The sequence below is a fragment of the Schistocerca cancellata genome, chromosome 7, assembly GCF_023864275.1.
Source record: "Schistocerca cancellata isolate TAMUIC-IGC-003103 chromosome 7, iqSchCanc2.1, whole genome shotgun sequence".
NCBI lineage: Eukaryota > Metazoa > Arthropoda > Insecta > Orthoptera > Acrididae > Schistocerca > Schistocerca cancellata.
This window is the reverse complement of record NC_064632.1, coordinates 105,696,010-105,715,447: the sequence shown is the minus strand read 5'-3', so window position 1 is coordinate 105,715,447 and position 19,438 is coordinate 105,696,010. Positions and strand designations below refer to the sequence as shown.

The 19,438-nt window shown below is 39.6% G+C and overlaps 1 protein-coding gene across 6 annotated transcripts in view; it reads left to right on the top strand.

Annotated features, from left to right (window-relative positions):
* LOC126091976 (ral GTPase-activating protein subunit beta) overlaps window positions 1–19,438 on the top strand; it is a 401,079-nt gene that overhangs the window by 229,998 nt on the left and 151,643 nt on the right. For all 6 annotated transcript variants that reach the window (XM_049907338.1, XM_049907336.1, XM_049907335.1 and 3 more), the window contains one exon: window positions 15,626–15,852. In XM_049907338.1, the coding sequence (XP_049763295.1) occupies window positions 15,626–15,852 (227 nt within the window). The remainder of the gene's footprint in view (window positions 1–15,625; window positions 15,853–19,438) is intronic.

Genomic DNA, 19,438 nt, shown 5'->3' with positions numbered 1-19,438 from the left:
TGCCACATAAAAGACCAGCAACAGTTCCGCAGTGAATGTCAAGAAGGCACATGACAAGCAGAGTGCCTCTCAATGCCCCCTACCCCCCTCATCCTCAAAGGAACAGGGCACAGGGAAAGGATCAAAAGTTGTCCCAAAAGCTGTCAGACATCATTATTTCATGTCTGATTGATGAGGAGGACATCGAGGAGTTAGATGCCTCGGATCCAGGCAGCCCCTCCCCTCCCCTCCCCCTCTCTCTACATGTGTTTCACCTTTTGCGGTGTGAAGATAGGGGTAAATTATAACCACACCAGTGAAATGGCTCCCATACTACAGTGGAACTTCCAAGGGTTGAGGACATATGTGGAGGAAGTTTGCCTATTATCTCAGGGTAGACCACTGTGACTGTGTCTCTAGATGGACTAATTTCAATCAATTGTACACCCCTGAGCTATGAGGCTATGTGCTTCACAGAAAGGGCGACCTGAGTGTAAGAGAGCTAGAGGAGGTGTATGTATTTTCATTACTAACGACTACCACTCCTCGCTGTCTCCATTTACCCACGTGATGTGCTCTACAAAGAGGCCCTATCTGACCTTATTACACAGCTCCCGTGCCCCTCCATCCTCTGTGGTGCTTTGGGGCTTTGCAACTACCTGCCCCAGGGGTAGGACAATTGAGAGGCTTCTAGTGTCATCATGTACAGCACTGCAAACTGGGTCGTTCTCTGCCATCAGTCTCTCACTTTGCTCTCCCAGCTCTTGTTCACACTGCTCAGTGGGAAGTGGTCAATGATTTGCATGGAAATGATCACTTCATGATCTGGATTCACCTGCCAGATGGAGTGGAGCCTGAAAGGAAACTGCCACGATGTGTATTCAGTAGAGCAGACTGGACACTTTATATAGCCAGCTGGCCTAGTTTGAACATCATGCCAATGCTGAGGTGTGGGTGGGTCATATTACCAAAATGATTCAACACACAGCTGAAGCATCCTCCATTCCACAGTCCACGGGACATCTGAAGAGGCAATGTGTCCCTTGGCGGAGTGACAAATGCTACTCTGCAGTGAGGACTACGTGTGTAACTCAGTGTAGTTTCAACTGTCAGTCAACTGAAAAGAATCTTACAGTCTTTCAGATGGCAAGGGAAAAGTGCCACTGGATCATTTGGGAGAACAAGAAGTAGTCATGGAAACAGTTCCTGAGCACCATTAACCATTCTGTTAAGAGTTCAGTTGTATTGGAGACAGTCAGAAGAATTTCTGGGAGATGAGGGAGGTGCCCCATGGCTGCTTTAACGGGTAACAGCATTCTCCAGACCTCCGGTCCAGATTGTGCAATCACCAGTCAGGATCCAGGTTTCCAGCGCCATAGAGCAGTTGCACAGGAGCAGTTTGGACTTTTGGTCCACCTCTGATGGAGATTACAACTGCCCATTTTCCTTGTGGGAGCTGGATTCTGTATTGTTGGCATTCGTGACACATCCTCCAGTCACAACAGAATCCACTACAGTATGCTGCGGCACCTCACAAGGCATAATAAAGGTATCCTCCTTGTACTTTTTAATGCCATTTGAACATCAGGTCACTTTCCTGACTCGTGGTGTGTGGTAATTTTAATTCCTCTATTAAAACCTGGGAAAGACTATAGATGCCCAAGTGGTTATTGTAATGTTGCTCTCACTAGCTGCATGGGAGAGACCTTGGAGTGGATGTTCAGCTGCTGCCTTGTCTGGATCTTAGACTCCAGGCAACTGCTTAGTCACTTTCAGTGTGGTTTCAGGTGGTATTGTTCCACCTTTGGTAACCTGATTCTCCTGGAAGTGGCTATACAACATGTTTTCATGCACCGGTTCACGTTGTAGGTATATTTTTTGACATCGAGAAGACCTACTTGGAGGTATCTTATCCTTGAGCAGCTTCATGATGATTTTTTTTTAAGTACTCCTGTTTGTGTTCAGTCCTTTCTCTCCCCATAGTATTTTTACTACTCAGTCGGTGATGTCGTGTCTGAGCACTTTGAACAGGAGAATGGTTTCCCTCAAGGTAGTGTTATAAGTGTGACTGTCTTTGCCATAGCTACACTATGTGATCAAAAATATCCGGACACCTGGCTGAAAATGACTTACAAGTTCGTGGTACCTTGCATCGATAATGCTGGAATTCAGTATGGTGTTGGCCCACCCATAGCCTTGATTGACAGCTTCCACTCTCGCAGGCATACATTCAATAAGGTGCTGGAAGGTTTCTTGCAGAATGGCAGTCCATTCCTCATGGAGTGCTGCACTGAGGAGAAGTATCGATGTAGGTTGGTGAAGCCTGGCATGAAGTCGGCATTCCAAAACATCCCAGAAGTGTTCTATAGGATTCAGGCCAGGACTCTGTGCAGACCAGTCCATTACTGGGATGTTATAGTCATGTAGCCGCTCCGCCAGAGTTCATGCATTATGAACAGGTGCTCGATCATGTTGAAAGATGCAGTCACCATCCCAGAATTGCTCTTCAGCAGTGGGAAGCAAGAAGATGCTTAAAACATCAATGTAGGCTTGTGCTGTGGTAGTGCCATGCAAAACAACTAGGGGTGCAAGCCCCCTCCATGAAAAACACGACCACACCGTAACACCACTGCCTCCGAATTCTACTGTTGGCACTACACATATTAGGTGGCAGCAAAATGCACCTAATATGAAAGACGTATGTTTTCTGGGGGTGTCCAGATACTTTTGATCACATAGTGTATTAACAGTATTACGTATGCATGGTTGCCACGTCTTAGAACCTGAAAAAATGGTCCCTTAAGGCTCTAAGTATTTTAAAATGCCTTAGCCAGAGTATATAGGGAGCAGACAGAACTTGTCTGCTCCTGTTTTATGGCATATTTGTGTGATCTCACTTAGATTATGGGTGCATGGTGTATGGGTCTGCGAGACATTCTTATGTAAAGATGTTGGACAGGCACCATGGGGGGAATTGGTTTGCCATTGGGGCATTCCGAACAAGCCCCATACCAAACCTCTGTGCAGAGGCTGGTGAACTGCCACTTCACATCAGGCTATGGCTACTTATGGTGCACCAGGGATATAAGACTCTGTTCACACCATACACACTTGTATCCATACCGTTGCTCAGCCTCCAATGGAAAAGCTTTTTCATAACTAGCAACGGGCAACGAGTTGCTATGGGATTCATGCACAGGATTGCCTTTTAGAGATGAGTGTACTTGGTCTTAATATTTTACATCGCCGTTGGAACAGACTTCCACCTTGGCTCGTCTGTAGGCCCAGACTTATTTTAGACTTGACCAATTTTAAAAAAGATAGTATGTCAGATTTTACATTTCAGTCTCTGTTTTTTTTTTAACATTTTAGATATTCATCACAGTTTCACAGTAGTGTACACTGATGGCTTCAAACAAGGATATTCCCTTGGTTGCTCAGTCGTGTTCCCCGACCATGTCACCAGGATTTGCTTTTGTGATAAGTATACCATTTTCTCAGTGGGGCTCTGTGTGAAGGCACTGGAGCAGATATGACATATTCAGGGCAAACGGTTTCTCATCTGCTCTGATTCCCTTATTGCCTTACAGTCATTACAGGGTCTGTACCCAGTTGGGAAGTTGGCCCAGCTGATATATGACCAACTATAGTTGCTCCAGTGGCAGGGATGGCAGGTGTCATTCTGCTGGGTGCCAAGGCATATAGGGATATGGAGAAATGAACAGGACGATTGGGCTACCCAGGAGGCCTGCAGTGGACAGGATGTGACACAGTGTCCTATTCCCTTGCAGGCTGTTGTTTCTGCACTATATAGGAAATTCATGTAGGTGTGGGGTGAAGAATGGCTGGTGGCGACAGATAATAGTTTGCGGTTGGTTAAGTCAGCTACATTCCTCTTGCTGGTTACTCGGGTGGGACAAAGTGACACTCACACATCTTTGAATTGGGCACTGCCTTCTTACACATGGCTTCTTACTATGGTGAGAGGATCCCCGGTTTTGTGATGCTTGTGATGCGGAAATCTCGATACATCTCATTTTAACAGAGTGCATTTTATACCGTGATGAAAGGGCTGCGGTAAATATGTAAATATCGGTGTGGATCTGCTCACTATTTTAACTTATGAGACGGGTGTAACTAAAGTTTTAAAGTTTTGTAATGTGTTAGGACTCTGGCCTAATTTTTAGGCTGGAGATTTGAGTGTGCTGCAGAGTGGCTGGCTCCTCTTTTTGTATTCTTGCAGTCAGTCAGCCATGTCCATCTGCTATATTGTTTTAATTCCCTGTACCATTTTCTTCCTGTTTGTTAATGTTTTAATATTGGAATGATACTTAATTTTGTGCATCCATGTGGGGTACATACATAGTTTCCCACATTGTGTCCCTTTCAGTTTCCCTGCTGTTTTAAACTTGTATTTGGATTCCTTTTCTGACACTCTTCTCAAACTGTTTTCGCACAGATGCTGAAGACCTTGCTGTTGTGCACCTATCCTAAAATATCCATCACCACCACCACCACCACCACCACCACCACCACCACCACCAATTGCTTTCTCAATTCTATCATATGTTGCCTTAGTGTACCCAGAATTGGTTGCTTTCTGTATACCTGCACGTAAATTCAGACATTAGTTATTTGCACATCTCGTGGATGTTTGCTTTGCACCATTCTTTGCATCTAGCAAGTCTTCCTGAGATCTTCCATTTGGATTTCTTTTCTAAGGAAGCAAGGCTTTCCATTTAGCCTCAATACTGGCTCCATCTCTTCCAAAGTTTGCTCATACCAGTCCTTGTTTCTATCTTCTTTTATTCCATAGGCCAATACTGCTGAGTTGTAGATGACACCAGACAGCTGTAGCCATTTGTTATCAATATTCCTTTCTGCTTCTCTGTTTCCTAGTAAAGCACTTTCAAAATTGCTGACAAATTCTGGTTTCCATTGTGAGTCATAAACATGACATGGGTTTTTCTGTGATGACCTCTTTGTTTGGTGTGGTGATATTTTGTAGGGGTGAGCTTCATTGTGCATGCCTCCAGAGCATGGTCAATGTGTCAGTCAGCACCATAATAGCTTCTTGTCAGTAGGACATTTTTGAGGTCTGAATGCCTAGCTATGACAAAATCAAGTTGATGTCACTGATGAGAGCAGGGAGGTCTCTGGGACACCTTGTGTCAATCCTTAAGTTGAAATTATGTGTTTGTAATGCACAGTCTATAAAAGGAGCAGACTTCCAGCAGTCTTCTGCCACTTTCATCCATTTTTCCTACTCCGTGATGACCCAGGAAAGTCAGTCACGTGTTGCTATCTGATACAGCTCAAGTATTGAAGTCACTTAGAATATGTAGTGACTCAGGTCCAGATACTTTGGATATTCTGTCAGTGAGTAAATCATAAAACAGACCCTTCTCTTCCATGCTGGAAGATAAAGTGGGAATATACACATTTCGGATTACAGTGCCACTTGAAGAGCACATTGTAAAATAAGAATCCACTCTGTTCCACCAGATGATGACACTATACAGTTCAAGAAGGTGTTTTTAACTGCAAATTATATGCCGGGAAATTTTGGCTTGTCTTCAGACCACCCCTGTCAGAGGAATATGTAGTTTCCCTCTCTGGTAGAGCCTGTGTCTGGAAGCCGTGTCTCCTGCAGTCACACAATGCCCAAATTCAAGCGATGAAGCTCTCTGTCAATTATAGCAGTCTTACAAATGAAATCAACCAATTAGGTATTGCCAATGTACTTTGGACACATGGCCTAACAGTCCAGGTGGCAGTAGGAAATGATTTATTTATTTGATTTATTTATTTTGTTTTTAGGTGTACTGTATCAACTTACTTGCTGAAGATTACTTCTAAGTTCCACACACCCTCTGAATCAGGTAGGTAGTGGTAGGGCGGCACCTTATCAGCTTCAGCTGCCCAGCTTGAGGCAGGTGGTAACTGTCCAATGAGATGCAATGGTCTCTCCCACTGTCGAAAGTGGCCCCTGGTGCTCGAGTCTTAAAGCCAATCAGACGGAGCTTATAACTGGTAACTGCCTCTTCTTGTCTTGTGCTGATGTCCTTGGACTTTCCTGAGGCATCCTCTCCAGAATGCTACATGCCTGAGCAATAAATACAAAGATACATAAGTCACTTAATCATCAATGTCTCCCTCTCAGCCTAAATGATAGTGCCCAATGGAAAGGCAAGCCAGTACATTTGGTATCAATTCGGTTGCAGAAGCTGCTGGGAGGGGATGTAGTATGCCTTCCAGCCACCCTTGGAGCCTCACTCCTGATTTTCTTTCAGGGTTTTCTCCCTTAGTCTTCATCCCTCTTGAGACTAACCACAAAGAAATGGTGCAAAAGTTAATTAGAGGAAAGAATGGTAACTGAGGGAAGAGTAGGGAACAGGACATGTAGGGTATAAGATGGGTTATTGTGATTCCTCTGTTGGGACCTGCCCAGCTAGGTTAGACCTGTCAGTAGCTACACTACTACAATCTAACTCTCAGTTTCCTCAGAGCACACAAGCCCTCCCACCTACACGGACAGTGCTATGATAAGACAGTGCTTCTTGATAGGGGGCTTCATACATCTAGTTCTTAATTGTTTTATCTTGTTGGCACATAAGTTCCTGGTGTATTTTTGCATCTTCAGCTTTTTAATATTTAGTTTAGTGTTGACAATTGAAAATGTTACACATGTTGTGGAGTGTCCCATGCCAAGCAGTTTTTATGGATGAAAAATTTTTATGGGTGTTGTGGGCATGAAGCATCTAGCAGAAAAGTTTGTTCCAAAATCGTTGAATTGCAGCCAAAAATGATGTCACATATTCATTGCTCAAGAATTGCTAACACAATTTATAGGAAATGAAATGTCAGAAAAAAACGAAAAAGGTTAGGTAAAATCTCACAACAAGAAGCGATAGAGCAATTAGATGAAAAGAAGCAGAAATTACAAGCATTGGCCAAACGACTTAGAAGATACAAAAAATGTGAAAATAAAAGGAAACAAAACCAAACATTCAACACAAACCAAAAGAAATTTTACCAGACAATAGATAACACACACATTAAAATAAACAATCCACCAAACATAACAGACATGGAACACTTCTGGAGCAACATATGGTCAAACCCGGTACAACATAACAGGCATGCACGGTGGATACAAGCAGAAACAGATACATACAAGATGATACCACAAATGCCTGAAGTGATAATTTTGCAACATGAAGTCACCCAAGCAATTAATTCTACTCACAATTGGAAAGCCCCTGGAAAAGATAAAATAGCAAATTTCTGGCTAAAGAAGTTCACCTCAACACATTCACATCTAACTAAATTATTTAACAGTTACATTGCAGACCCATACACATTCCCTGATACACTTACACATGGAATAACTTATCTGAAACCTAAAGATCAAGCAGACACAGCAAACCCAACTAAATATTGCCCCATAACATGCCTACCAACAATATACAAAATATTAACTTCAGTCATTACACAGAAATTAATGACACATACAACACAGAACAAAATTATAAATGAAGAACAAAAAGGCTGCTGCAAAGGAGCACGAGGATGTAAAGAGCAACTGATAATTGATACAGAGGTGACATATCAAGCTAAAACTAAACAAAGGTCCCTACACCACGCATACATTGATTACCAAAAAGCCTTTGATAGTGTACCCCACTCATGGTTACTACAAATATTGGAAATATACAAAGTAGATCCTAAATTGATACAGTTCCTAAACATAGTAATGAAAAATTGGAAAACCACACTTAATATCCAAACAAATTCAAATAATATCACATCACAGCCAATACAGATTAAGCGTGGAATATACCAAGGAGACTCATTAAGTCCTTTCTGTTTCTGCCTTGCTCTGAACCCACTATTCAACATGCTAAATAATACAAATTATGGATACAATATTACTGGAACATACCCGCACAAAATCACACATTTGCTATACATGGATGATCTAAAACTACTGGCAGCAACAAATCAACAACTCAACCTATTACTAAAGATAACAGAAGTATTCAGCAATGATGTAAATGTGGCTTTTGGAACAGACAAATGTAAGAAAAATAGCATAGTCAAGGGAAAACACACTAAACAGGAAGATTGCATATTGGATATAGAAGCGATGGAAAAAACAGATGCCTATAAATATCTAGGATACAGACAAAAAATAGGAATAGATAATACAAATATTAAAGAAGAACTAAAAGAAAAATATAGACAAAGACTAACAAAAATACTGAAAACAGAATTAACAGCAAGAAACAAGACAAAAGCTATAAATACTTATGCTATACCAATATTGACCTACTCATTTGGAGTAGTGAAATGGAGTAACACAGACCTAGAAGCACTAAATACACTTACACGATCACAATGCCACAAATATAGAATACATCACACACATTCAGCTACAGAAAGATTCACATTAAGCAGAAAGGAAGGAGGAAGGGGATTTATCGGCATAAAAAACCTACATTATGGACAGGTAGACAATTTAAGAAAATTCTTTCTAGAACGAGCAGAAACTAGCAAAATACACAAAGCAATCACTCATATAAATACATCGGCTACACCACTGCAATTTCATAACCACTTCTACAACCATTTAGATCACATAACATCAACAGATACGAAGAAAGTAAATTGTAAAAAGAAAACACTACATGGAAAGCACCCGTATCATCTAACACAGCCACACATCGATCAAGACGCATCCAACACATGGCTAAGAAAAGGCAATATATACAGTGAGACAGAAGGATTCATGATTGCAATACAGGATCAAACAATAAACACCAGATATTACAGTAAGCATATTATTAAAGATCCCAATACCACAACAGATAAATGCAGACTTTGCAAACAACAAATAGAAACAGTAGATCACATCACAAGCGGGTGTACAATACTAGCAAATACAGAATACCCCAGAAGACACAACAATGTAGCAAAAATAATACATCAACAGCTTGCCTTACAACATAAACTCATAAAACAACACGTTCCCACATACAAGTACACACCAAAAAATGTACTGGAGAATGATGAATACAAATTATACTGGAACAGAACCATTATAACAGATAAAACAACACCACATAACAAACCTGACATCATACTCACCAATAAAAAGAAGAAATTAACACATTTAATCGAAATATCCATACCCAATACAACAAATATACAAAAGAAAACATGAGAAAAAATTGAAAAATACATCCAACTGGCTGAGGAAGTCAAGGACATGTGGCATCAAGATAAAGTTGACATTATACCAATTATACTATCAACTACAGGAGTCATACCACACAATATCCACCAGTACATCAATGCAATACAGCTACATCCAAACTTACATATACAACAACAGAAATCCGTAATTATTGATACATGTTCAATTACCCGAAAGTTCCTAAATGCAATATAACATATACTGTGCAGTTAAAAGGAAGTCACACTTGGTCAAGGTCCACGTCACTTTCCATTTTTGACCAGACATAACGTCTGAGAAAAGAAAGAAAGAAAGAATAATAGTAATTATGTCACCTCAGCCATCGTATTTGCCAGACGTGGCCCCCTGAGATTTCTTTCTGTTCCCAGTGTTGAAGAGAACCATGAAAGGATGTTGTTTCGCCACCATTGATAAGATTAAAAAAAAGTTGAAGGACCTGAACACCATAGCAAAAAATGGAATCCACAATTTCTTCCAAGATTGGAATAAGCACTGGCACAAGTGTGTTATATCTGAGGGGAATTACTTTGAAGGGAAAGTTGATGTTGATTAATAAATAAGTGTGTTCAGGAAAAACAAAAATTTCCATTACTTTTTGATTACATCTCGTATATCGCTCAAAAAAACCATGAAGATGAGATTAGAGAGATTGAAGCTCACACTGAGGCTTAGCAACCATTCTTCCCACAAACCATTCACATCTGGAAGACAAAAAGGGGGAAGTGACAGTGGTCCACAAAGTACCCTCTAACATACACTGCTTGCGGAGTATAGATGTAGTAAATATAGATAAACTGCATTGCCAACAACTACAGGTAAGATACAAGGCATTCTGCTGTGCTAATTTTAATACAATTTGAATTCTCTTCTGAAATAGTGTTATCAAAGACGCTGACAAACAAGTGTGAAATATATGCAAAGAGAGAGGGATTACAAAAACATTACAAAAAATCAACACCATCTGTTAGAAAAACCCTTCAACATATATATCCAGTTGGTGAAATGTCAGACAGATGTGTAGGCCAGGTGATTAGATGTGCCTGTAATTCTACAGTTGTGTCTGTTATTCGTAGAAGGCTTTCAGATTCCTTGCAACAAGTGACTGGTATTGCTTTACAGAAATATGGCATGTGGAACTGGTTGAAAAAGGGATAGTACATTTGGCTTTAAAATTTCACAGATTGTTTTGGTTGCTGTTCACACTGGAGTGAAGATCACATGTATCCAATGGCACCCCAAACCATCACACACTTTGTATTTGTCCACTATGCCCTTCTATAATACTGGCTAGCAGGATGCTGTGTGATGTGTGTGTGTGGTAGGCCTTGAATATAATGATGTACCTCTCTTCTGTTATTGTTAGTGTTCTTTAATAATGAACAGCATATCTATATTAAGTCATAATTTCTGTTACTTTTATTGTATTCTAAATGTGTGAGGTGTTTTGCAATCATGCACTGATTTCTTTCTGATTTTCTTTCTGTGTAATTACTTAGAAATGTGTATGGTAGAAGAAATTAGAAACTCATATGTTGTGTTAGCATTTATTTGAATTCAAATACTTTTTGAAATGAGACAGTATAAACTCTATTGCATGATTTAATGTTCGTGGTTTTCAGTAGCGTCATTGTCAACATAAATACTACTGTAGTTTTTCTGTTGTCAGTAATTTTTACTTCTGTCAGTGTGTAGATTATTGTAAACCTATGAATGTGAATTGAAAAGTTTCTAGTCTAATTAACACAGATGGTCTGCAATTAACTCATTCATGAAACTTACCTGAACCCTCTTTATTTTGCTGGTGACATTGTACAGTACAGTACGTCTCTAAGCACATGGTGGAAGTACAATTAATCGAAAAACTTAATACAGAAAATTTAAAAGTAAGGTTGAAATCAAATGTAATAAGACTAAATTAAAATATAATCAAAACACCAAAAATAAAATAGGCTATATTAACCATGAACTCATACAACTAGTTGAATTTTGATATTTAGGGTATCTCAGGGTAATGACTGCGTTGACAGCAAAAGAAACAAATAGAAGAGAAAAATATCTAGAAGCACATTTGCTCAACTAAATAATGGTACTTTCAAAACAAAGATTTCAATGTGTCAGTAAAGGAGACTTTATAGTCAGTACATGTTATCAGTTTTGATTTACGGCAATGAGACATGGACTTTTAATGCAAAAACAGTGAAAAAGTGAGGGTTTCTCAATGAACAATAACAGTGATAACAATGTATGGACAAGACACTTTCAAGGGTTATACAGAATTTAGATAACAAATTCTAGTGTCAATTACGAACTAATACAATGAAACACTCTCTCTCTCTCTCTCTCTCTCTCTCTCTCTCTCTCTCTCTCTCTCTCTCACGCTCACACTCTGATACCACTCCAATCACACCACATTACTTCACATGTAATTTCAGTCATGCAGTTATTATTGTTCTTCACAAACCCCGTTGTAACAACTATCTGGATTCTTAGCTGCCTGAAACACTCAAAACAGAGGAAACAATGAAAATTCCTGGATGGCATTTTAATTAAAATAATGGAAAGGCAACCAGTCACCTGTAGCTGACTGATTGGTGGTACATAGAAAAAAGCAGCCAAAAAAACAGTATTCACACTAGCTTTTGCGCTCTTGCTCTTTCTCTAGGAAAAGTACACATATTGACACACACAACCTCCCAAATGTACACAACCACGGCTGCAGCAGGTCTGCCTGTTGAATATTGATTGATTATTGAGAGAAGTTACCTGGGTAGATGGCAGTGGAGAGAGGGTATGGAAAGATGGGTGAGGCAAGGGCGTGGTAGTCGGATAGTGGGAAGCAAGCCTTTTGACTGGTCACTCAGCAGCTGCACAACAAGATGAAGGGAGTTCTTAGAGTAGAACATATGAAAGGTAAAAAGGTGATGGGAGGGGAGAAAGGAAAGCAGTGGAAGGTAGAGAGAGGGAGAGTGTGCCCACATTGGTTGGAGGTTGGAGGGGGAAGGACGGAAGAGGGAAGGGTGGTAGGAGAAGACAGTACATGATCTGGGTGATGGAGGAGTGGTGCGGACAGGAGAGAGAATGTAAGAGAGAAGGTGAGGCAGTGTGAAATAGGTTAGCAGAGGTTTAGGGCAGAAGGTTTGTGAAACTACAAAATATGCTAGAGAGACAATTCCCACCTGTATAGATCAGAGAAACTGGAAGGGACTATCCAAATGACTTGCATAGTGAAGCAGCTATTGAGTTCATTTTTGTAGTGATACGCAACATGATCAGGAAGTGAACAGCCAAAATTGTGTTTTACCACAGTTTTTCCACATAGGATGCTGCACAGTAATTGGGGCAGAGTTGATATATAAAATGACTAATTTGAAATGTGACCCTGCCTTTTGTAGAGTAGGAAATGCATGTGACTGTACTGCAGCAGGAGGAGGTGATAGGTAGATGTATGGGACAAGTCTTGCACCTTACACCTTCCCCACATCCATCTCTCTAGGCATCTTCTCTTTATAATCAGTAATCAACAATCTGTCTCAATGCAACTGCAGGTGTGTGCATTTGGATGTCTTTGTGGTTGTGTGTGTGAATTTCTGTACTGGTGCTAGAGAAAGAACAGGAGCCCAAAAGCTAGTGTGAATACTGTTTTCTGTTGCCTGTTTCTTTGTGCCACACAGCAGTCAGCTATAGCTGAGCCGTTGCGTTTCCTTTACTTTATGTGTGACTAATGCTATGAGACAGATTTGCTGGCTAGTACTTCCAGGAAGCAAGAATTTTTAATACTGATGAGAGATAGGCATAAATGTACAGAAATTTATCCTAGCTTTCAGAACTATTAATTCCTCTCTAAGGGCTGCTTCCTCAGAACTCAAGATTAGGGAGATCCGCTTGTTGGCGAATGAAATCAGCAGTGGTTCCGTCTTACCTTCTCATCCCATTTGGTAAGTCTTCCATTACTCTCAGTTCTGGATGACTTTTCTGTAACTCTTCCCATTTCCTACATCTCGGCAGTCATTTTCCATCATCTCTCTTCCTTTCCTTCCATCCCTTGTGCCAGAAGAAGGAGCCACTGGCTCAGAAAGCTTGTACATTTCTGTAACTTTTATGTGTTTTTTTTTCCTGCTGCTGCTTGGTGAGTAGCTTTTTTTATATTATTATTATTATTATTATTATTACAGGCTTAATCAATACAAAGATTAATTAATAACAACATGTTGTTGTATTCCTGTTATCCTCTGCCAAGCCTCTTTATCCAGCACATCTTCCTTGTCGATGCTGCAGTGTTCCATTACTCCATTTATATTGTCTGTCGAAGAACATCATTGTCTTCTGCACTTACGTGTGCTGGATGGTTTCCATTCAAAACCACCTTGGCCTCTGATGATCTGGCATCCATACCATTTTAATGATTTTCTTTCAATTCTATCTATCACTGTATCATTTGCCTTCTTTCTTGCTCTTACTTCACCATTAGTTTTCCCTTTCGATTCTTGATATTCTGGCACTCCTATGCAAATAATCCATTTCCATAATTATTAGTCTTCTTTTGAGATCTGCATTTAAGATCCATAGTTATGATCCATAGCATAGCACTGATTCAACCATTATCTTACCTAATCTTTTCTTATTGCTGTTGAAAATATTCTTATCCCTTATGTGCTTTTTTATCTATCCAGTAATATTATATTATCACCACTTTCTGTTTTACTTCACAAGTGAAGAGATTTATCTGAAAGCGTGTTATTTTGTAGTCAAGTTAGAAACTTTTCAATCCATCCTTATATATGTCTAGCAAAATTTAAAAATCTGCAAGTTAGTGAGGTTTTCATAGAATGTGTTTTCAGTTAGTATTTTTAGTTGTGTTTAGTAAATTATTATTTTATTTGTTGCATGCAGCTAGAAAACTCACAGGTAAGAGTAGAAACATATGAAGAATTCAGCATAAATGTATTAAATTGATAAGTGTTGTGTAGTTACCACTTTTTTCCATTCTTCTTGCACTCTTTCGCTTTGACTAACACTAGAGTGGTGTGAAAGTAAGAAGGTGACAGAGCGAAGGTGAATCTTTACCCACCAGTACTTTCATACCACAAACCTCAGTGCTCATTTTCAGCACATTGACCTTGCATTCTTCAGGTTTACATATTTTTTGTCACTGTAACAACTGCAAACATTCTCGTGAGGCGAACACAGTTAAGAGAAGTGTCACATGTGAGTAGGAACAGTGCTTTTGAAGAGTAATGAATACGTAACTAAGTGAGCTATTGACATCAATGAATGTGGTAATATCAAGTCAGAGAATAAATGTAATTGTCAATGCTGAAATACAGTGCCTCTGGTGACTGTTGCATAAACACCTTGACTGTTGCAGTAAAAAGAGACACAGCAATATTGACAATATTTTTGAATGAACAAGCCTATCTTTTGATCTTTGAGCTTGGACGCTCGAAGTTCATGTGCTCATACCTTGTCTGCAATGTGATACACTTGGCCTACAGTTAATCACCAGTATGAACTTATGTATTAGCAATTTCATTCTGCTTGCACTTTGTAGTACAAGCAGTTAGCTGCAATCTGGTGCTAATGAATGGCATTGCACACAACCGTATCTTTAATTCATCAAATATGACACGCCATAATGTTCTCTGTTGTATATCTGGTTATGATTATAATCCAAGTCAAAATAATTGTTCTGTTGCAAGACCTTCATCTGTATTCATGCACCCATTGACTCCTGAAGCAGTAATAGTACTGGATGGTATTCCAGTTTACATTTTAGGATGTCAAAGACTCATGTAAATGTATATGGCACTGTTGAGCATCATTAGCTTTTATTTCCTAAGAATTGTGAATACTCTAAACAATAGCTGCTACATTGGAGAAGCTGTAACCTCATACCATGTAAAAATGTAGATACATGCAGAAAATTATGAAAACTTATCAAGCATGATATGTCCATGCCTGTATCAGAATATGAGATACAATGGCTTTTACCTATCTGTGGTCAGGTATTTGGTCACTCACTGAAAATATATGGAATATGAATACATAGTCTATCAGTGGCAGATAATAATACTCTTTTTCCAGTGACTTTGGACTGAAATGCAAGTAGCCCAGCAAAACATTTGTAGAAACCCATGCACCCTCTTTTTGCTTTGATGGTACCATTGCTAGAGCTGTGGCTCATGATGATTTTCCCCAAGTAATGTTATCATTATTTGGAAAATTGGCTGCACTATATGTTGTATTTTTGCAAAATTCTGCTTTACATAATATGTACTACAAAGAGTTGAACATAGCTAAATTATAGTTTTATGATAGCACTGCTTATTAAAATACATATCTATGCAGACAATTAGTGGTAGTTACCATTGTCTTATTCATTGTTGGCAGATGCGTTAGAATGCAAACGTGCTGTTAAATGGCTTTGTGACTACATTATGCACCAGTGTGGTCGGCCACCACCTGCTCACTCAAAGGACTTACATTCTGCAATTGTGGCAGCGTTCCAATGTGCAGGAGTTTGGCTTGTTGCCCACCCATATCTTCTACAGGATAAAGAGAGCCTTACAAATGTCCTTGAAGTGGTCGAATTAGGAATTTCAGGAACGAAATCTCAGGTATGTGATCTCTGTCAGTGCTAAACAGCCTGTTTTATGTAATTTATGTTAAAAAATTTAAAAATTAATTATATTAATAAATTATTCAGCATAATATGAACAGTTTGGTGAAATTTTGTTAAAAAAATGCTGTGTGACCCCGCAATGAAGAGAGTGATAAAGATGCTGCAGAAGTTGCATCACCAGAGAAGCATAGCACTTATAGACAATAATATTAACAGAAAACAGTATGAAACTTCATACTTTCAGTTTTACCCTTCCCAAAAGGCATTATGAGAAGAAGAGGGATATAAAAAAGGAGGGCATTAGACAAATAGGTCATTTCCTAAGCAACCGAACATGTGCACTTACTTTTTTTTTTTTTAGAGCAGGCGCAAAACTGTTGCTGTTGTCTGACTGGGGTGATGTATTAAGTGCAATAAGTGAGATAAAACAGTAAGGGATGAAAATACGGGAGGAGCAATGGCTAGGAAAGAGGACAGCAAGAGAAAGGAATAGAACACTAGAGAGACCTCACCTTTCCGTGCACAGATGTAGAAGAGTGTTCCACACAGCTAAGTAAATGGTGGGTGGCAGTAGGCTACATCTTCCTCTTTTCAGTCAATTCAGATGATCAGTAGGTATGACTTGTTACCCAAATTAGAGTCTGATACATAATCTAAAGGAATATAAGGTTTGACAGACCAGTGTTAGAAGTCTCAATGATATGTCAGCAGTAGAAAAACAGAACAGGGCACAAAAAGAAAGAGTCCTGTGGCTAAGTCACTTGCCCTACCCCTTCCCCGCCCCCTGCTGGAATATGAATACAGACTCTTTACAGTATTATAGAACACTTTTAGAAACATTAGTAGATGATTCCGCTATTTTTGCAATCCTAGCATAACATGTATCTCCACAATAAGAAATACTGTAGCTTTAGCAATCACTGATTAACTTATATTTCTTTGGTTGTCATGGAAAATTGAATTGCTTCCTTCAGTGCAACTGCTTTTTTGCACTTTCCAGACTCAAGGCAGATGGTAAATTTTGCAGAACTGGGCTATAACAGAGTCTCCAGTATTTTTTCTGTCAATTACACATATGCTATTATGGGTACAGATCCATTGCATGGAGACTACTCAGTTTTACACAGCAGATTGTTTGAATGATCCCCAAAAATGCAGTCATATTGTAGGTTTACTTGTTCCAGTGCAGCACAATCTTTGTGTAAAATTGTCAGTCATCTGATGAGTAAGACATATTTTCTGGAACATTAATACACACATATAGAGTGACCGTTATTGAACTATATGAAATAAAATCATCAAAACTTCTGAACAGTTTGTATTAGGACATTCAAACTGCATGGTTGGCTGTGGGGCATGTTGGGAATTAGTACAAGCAAGCACAACACGTTTGTGCATGTTCTCTGGAGTTGTTGGAATATTGCGATAAATAATGTCTTCAATGCATGTTGTTATTGTCGTTGTGGTCTTCAGTCCAGAGATTGGTTTGATGCAGCTCTCCATGCTACTCTATCCTGTGCAAGCTTCATCATCTCCCAGTACCTACTGCAACCTACATCCTTCTGAATCTGTTTAGTGTATTCATCTCTTGGTCTCCTTCTACGATTTTTACCCTCCACACTTCAATGCATACCCAAAGAAAAAAGTCCAGAGGATTTAAATCAGGAGACCTAGCAGGCCAAGTAACCGTTCCTCCTCAACCGATCCATCTGGCAGGATACCTTCTGTTCAGAACCCGATGTGCATGCAAAGCATTATGTGCTGTACATCCACGGTGTTGATACCACGTAAGCATTCTAGTTCTTAGTGGCACTTCATCCAGAAGAGGAGGAAGAATTCGTCTGCCGTTTAGACTACCGTTGATGAAATAAGGGCCAGTAATTGTAGTACCAAGCATCCCACACCAGAGGTTAACTCTCCATTGACACTGATGTTCCACCTGTCTAAGCCATAATGAGTTGTTGCTGGACCAATAATGCATGTTCCTTGTATTTACCTGTCCTTTGTTTGAGAGGGAACATTCATAGCTAAATAGAACATTGGAGAAGTAGTTTGGGTTGGCAAGGATTTTCTGATGTGCCCACTGACAGAACTGTACACGATCCTGGAAATCATTCCCATGCAATTCTTGATGTTGGTGTACGTGGTAAGGATGGAACCAGTTACGTGTAAAAATATGATGTACATTGTTTTTAGGAATGCCAGTCTTGTGTTCAAGCTGTCATATGCTCACATGTGGATTCAAAGCAACAGAAGCAAGAACAGTAACTTCGGTAGCTTTGTCTGTCTGTGCGAGTGCTACAATGATTGTATTGTCGTAGGTTGAAACTTCCCGTTTCCTGAAGCGTTACAACAAGATGAGAAAACATCAGTCGGGAAGGTGGGTTCTTGTCAGGATATCGCTCTCTGTACAGTACTGCAGTTCTGCTGCCTGCGTAGCATTTCACCTACCTTCATCTACAATAAAAGAAATGTTATGTCAACTCAGTTTGTAGGAAGGACAGTCTTTACTGTGTGCCTACTCTACACAACAGTATTTAAAAGGACTGAACTACTGTACTAAATGTACCCGTACATAAGAAAACTGTATTGCAGTTACTGTTCTGCTAACTTACACTCCCCATAGATGAGTAGCATTCCTACCTTCTCTTCATTGGTGTACATTCTACTCACACAACTCTTCAACTGACAATGGTTGACAGAATGACAGGTGTGCATTCTACTTATGTTTACATTTGTCCTCTGTCAATGTCAGCATGTGGATGTGTTCCATTACCCCGAGTACCTGCACTATGTGCTGGGAGCGCCAACGTCAATGTTGTGTTATGTAATTAATAATGTTGTGCTTCAGTGAATGGTACACTGTGATACATTTTTGAATAGGTCTGTAGGAGAGGAAATGAATTACTGAATAAAAAATACCAGGTGCTATTTAAAATAGTCATACCACTGTTCATAACTTTGTAAAAAACAAAGCTACAACGAAGACAATCATGCTGATTGATGTCCCCCTAATGGCTAAAGAAATATTTGCTTGAAATATTTTGTAATTTACATCTGGACAAACAGTTTGGTCAAGATAAATGGAACACCCTGTCTATAGTTTTCCCTTAAGATGAGTAGCCATATATATTATCTGCATTTATTGTAAATTAACTTGATTGTTTGCTGACAACTATAGTTAACATCAAAACGGTTTAGGAAACTAGTAATTTTTACCACAGGTTTCTGTGTTGTCTTAATAGAAATCTCATTTTGTGTCTCTGCTTCAATTTGTATAGTGAATTAACAACTTTCTAGCTCTACAGATTAAAAGAGAATCAGCAGGTTTAATTTGAAGTCCTTTGTTCACTGCTTTGTAATACGTTGCACCAGCCAAAATGCAGCCTCCCTGTGAATGCTGTTCTCAATCAGGAGTGAGTTGGTTGACTTTCGTAAGCAGCTGGAAATCGCCCTGTCTACTATCAAACGATTGACAGCTGATACAAATTGGTGTGTTGGAAGAGCTCCCAAAAGCTGTACACCTGTGATGCATGTACCAGAGATACCTTTGTCAGAGTGTATACGACCCGGGACTACTG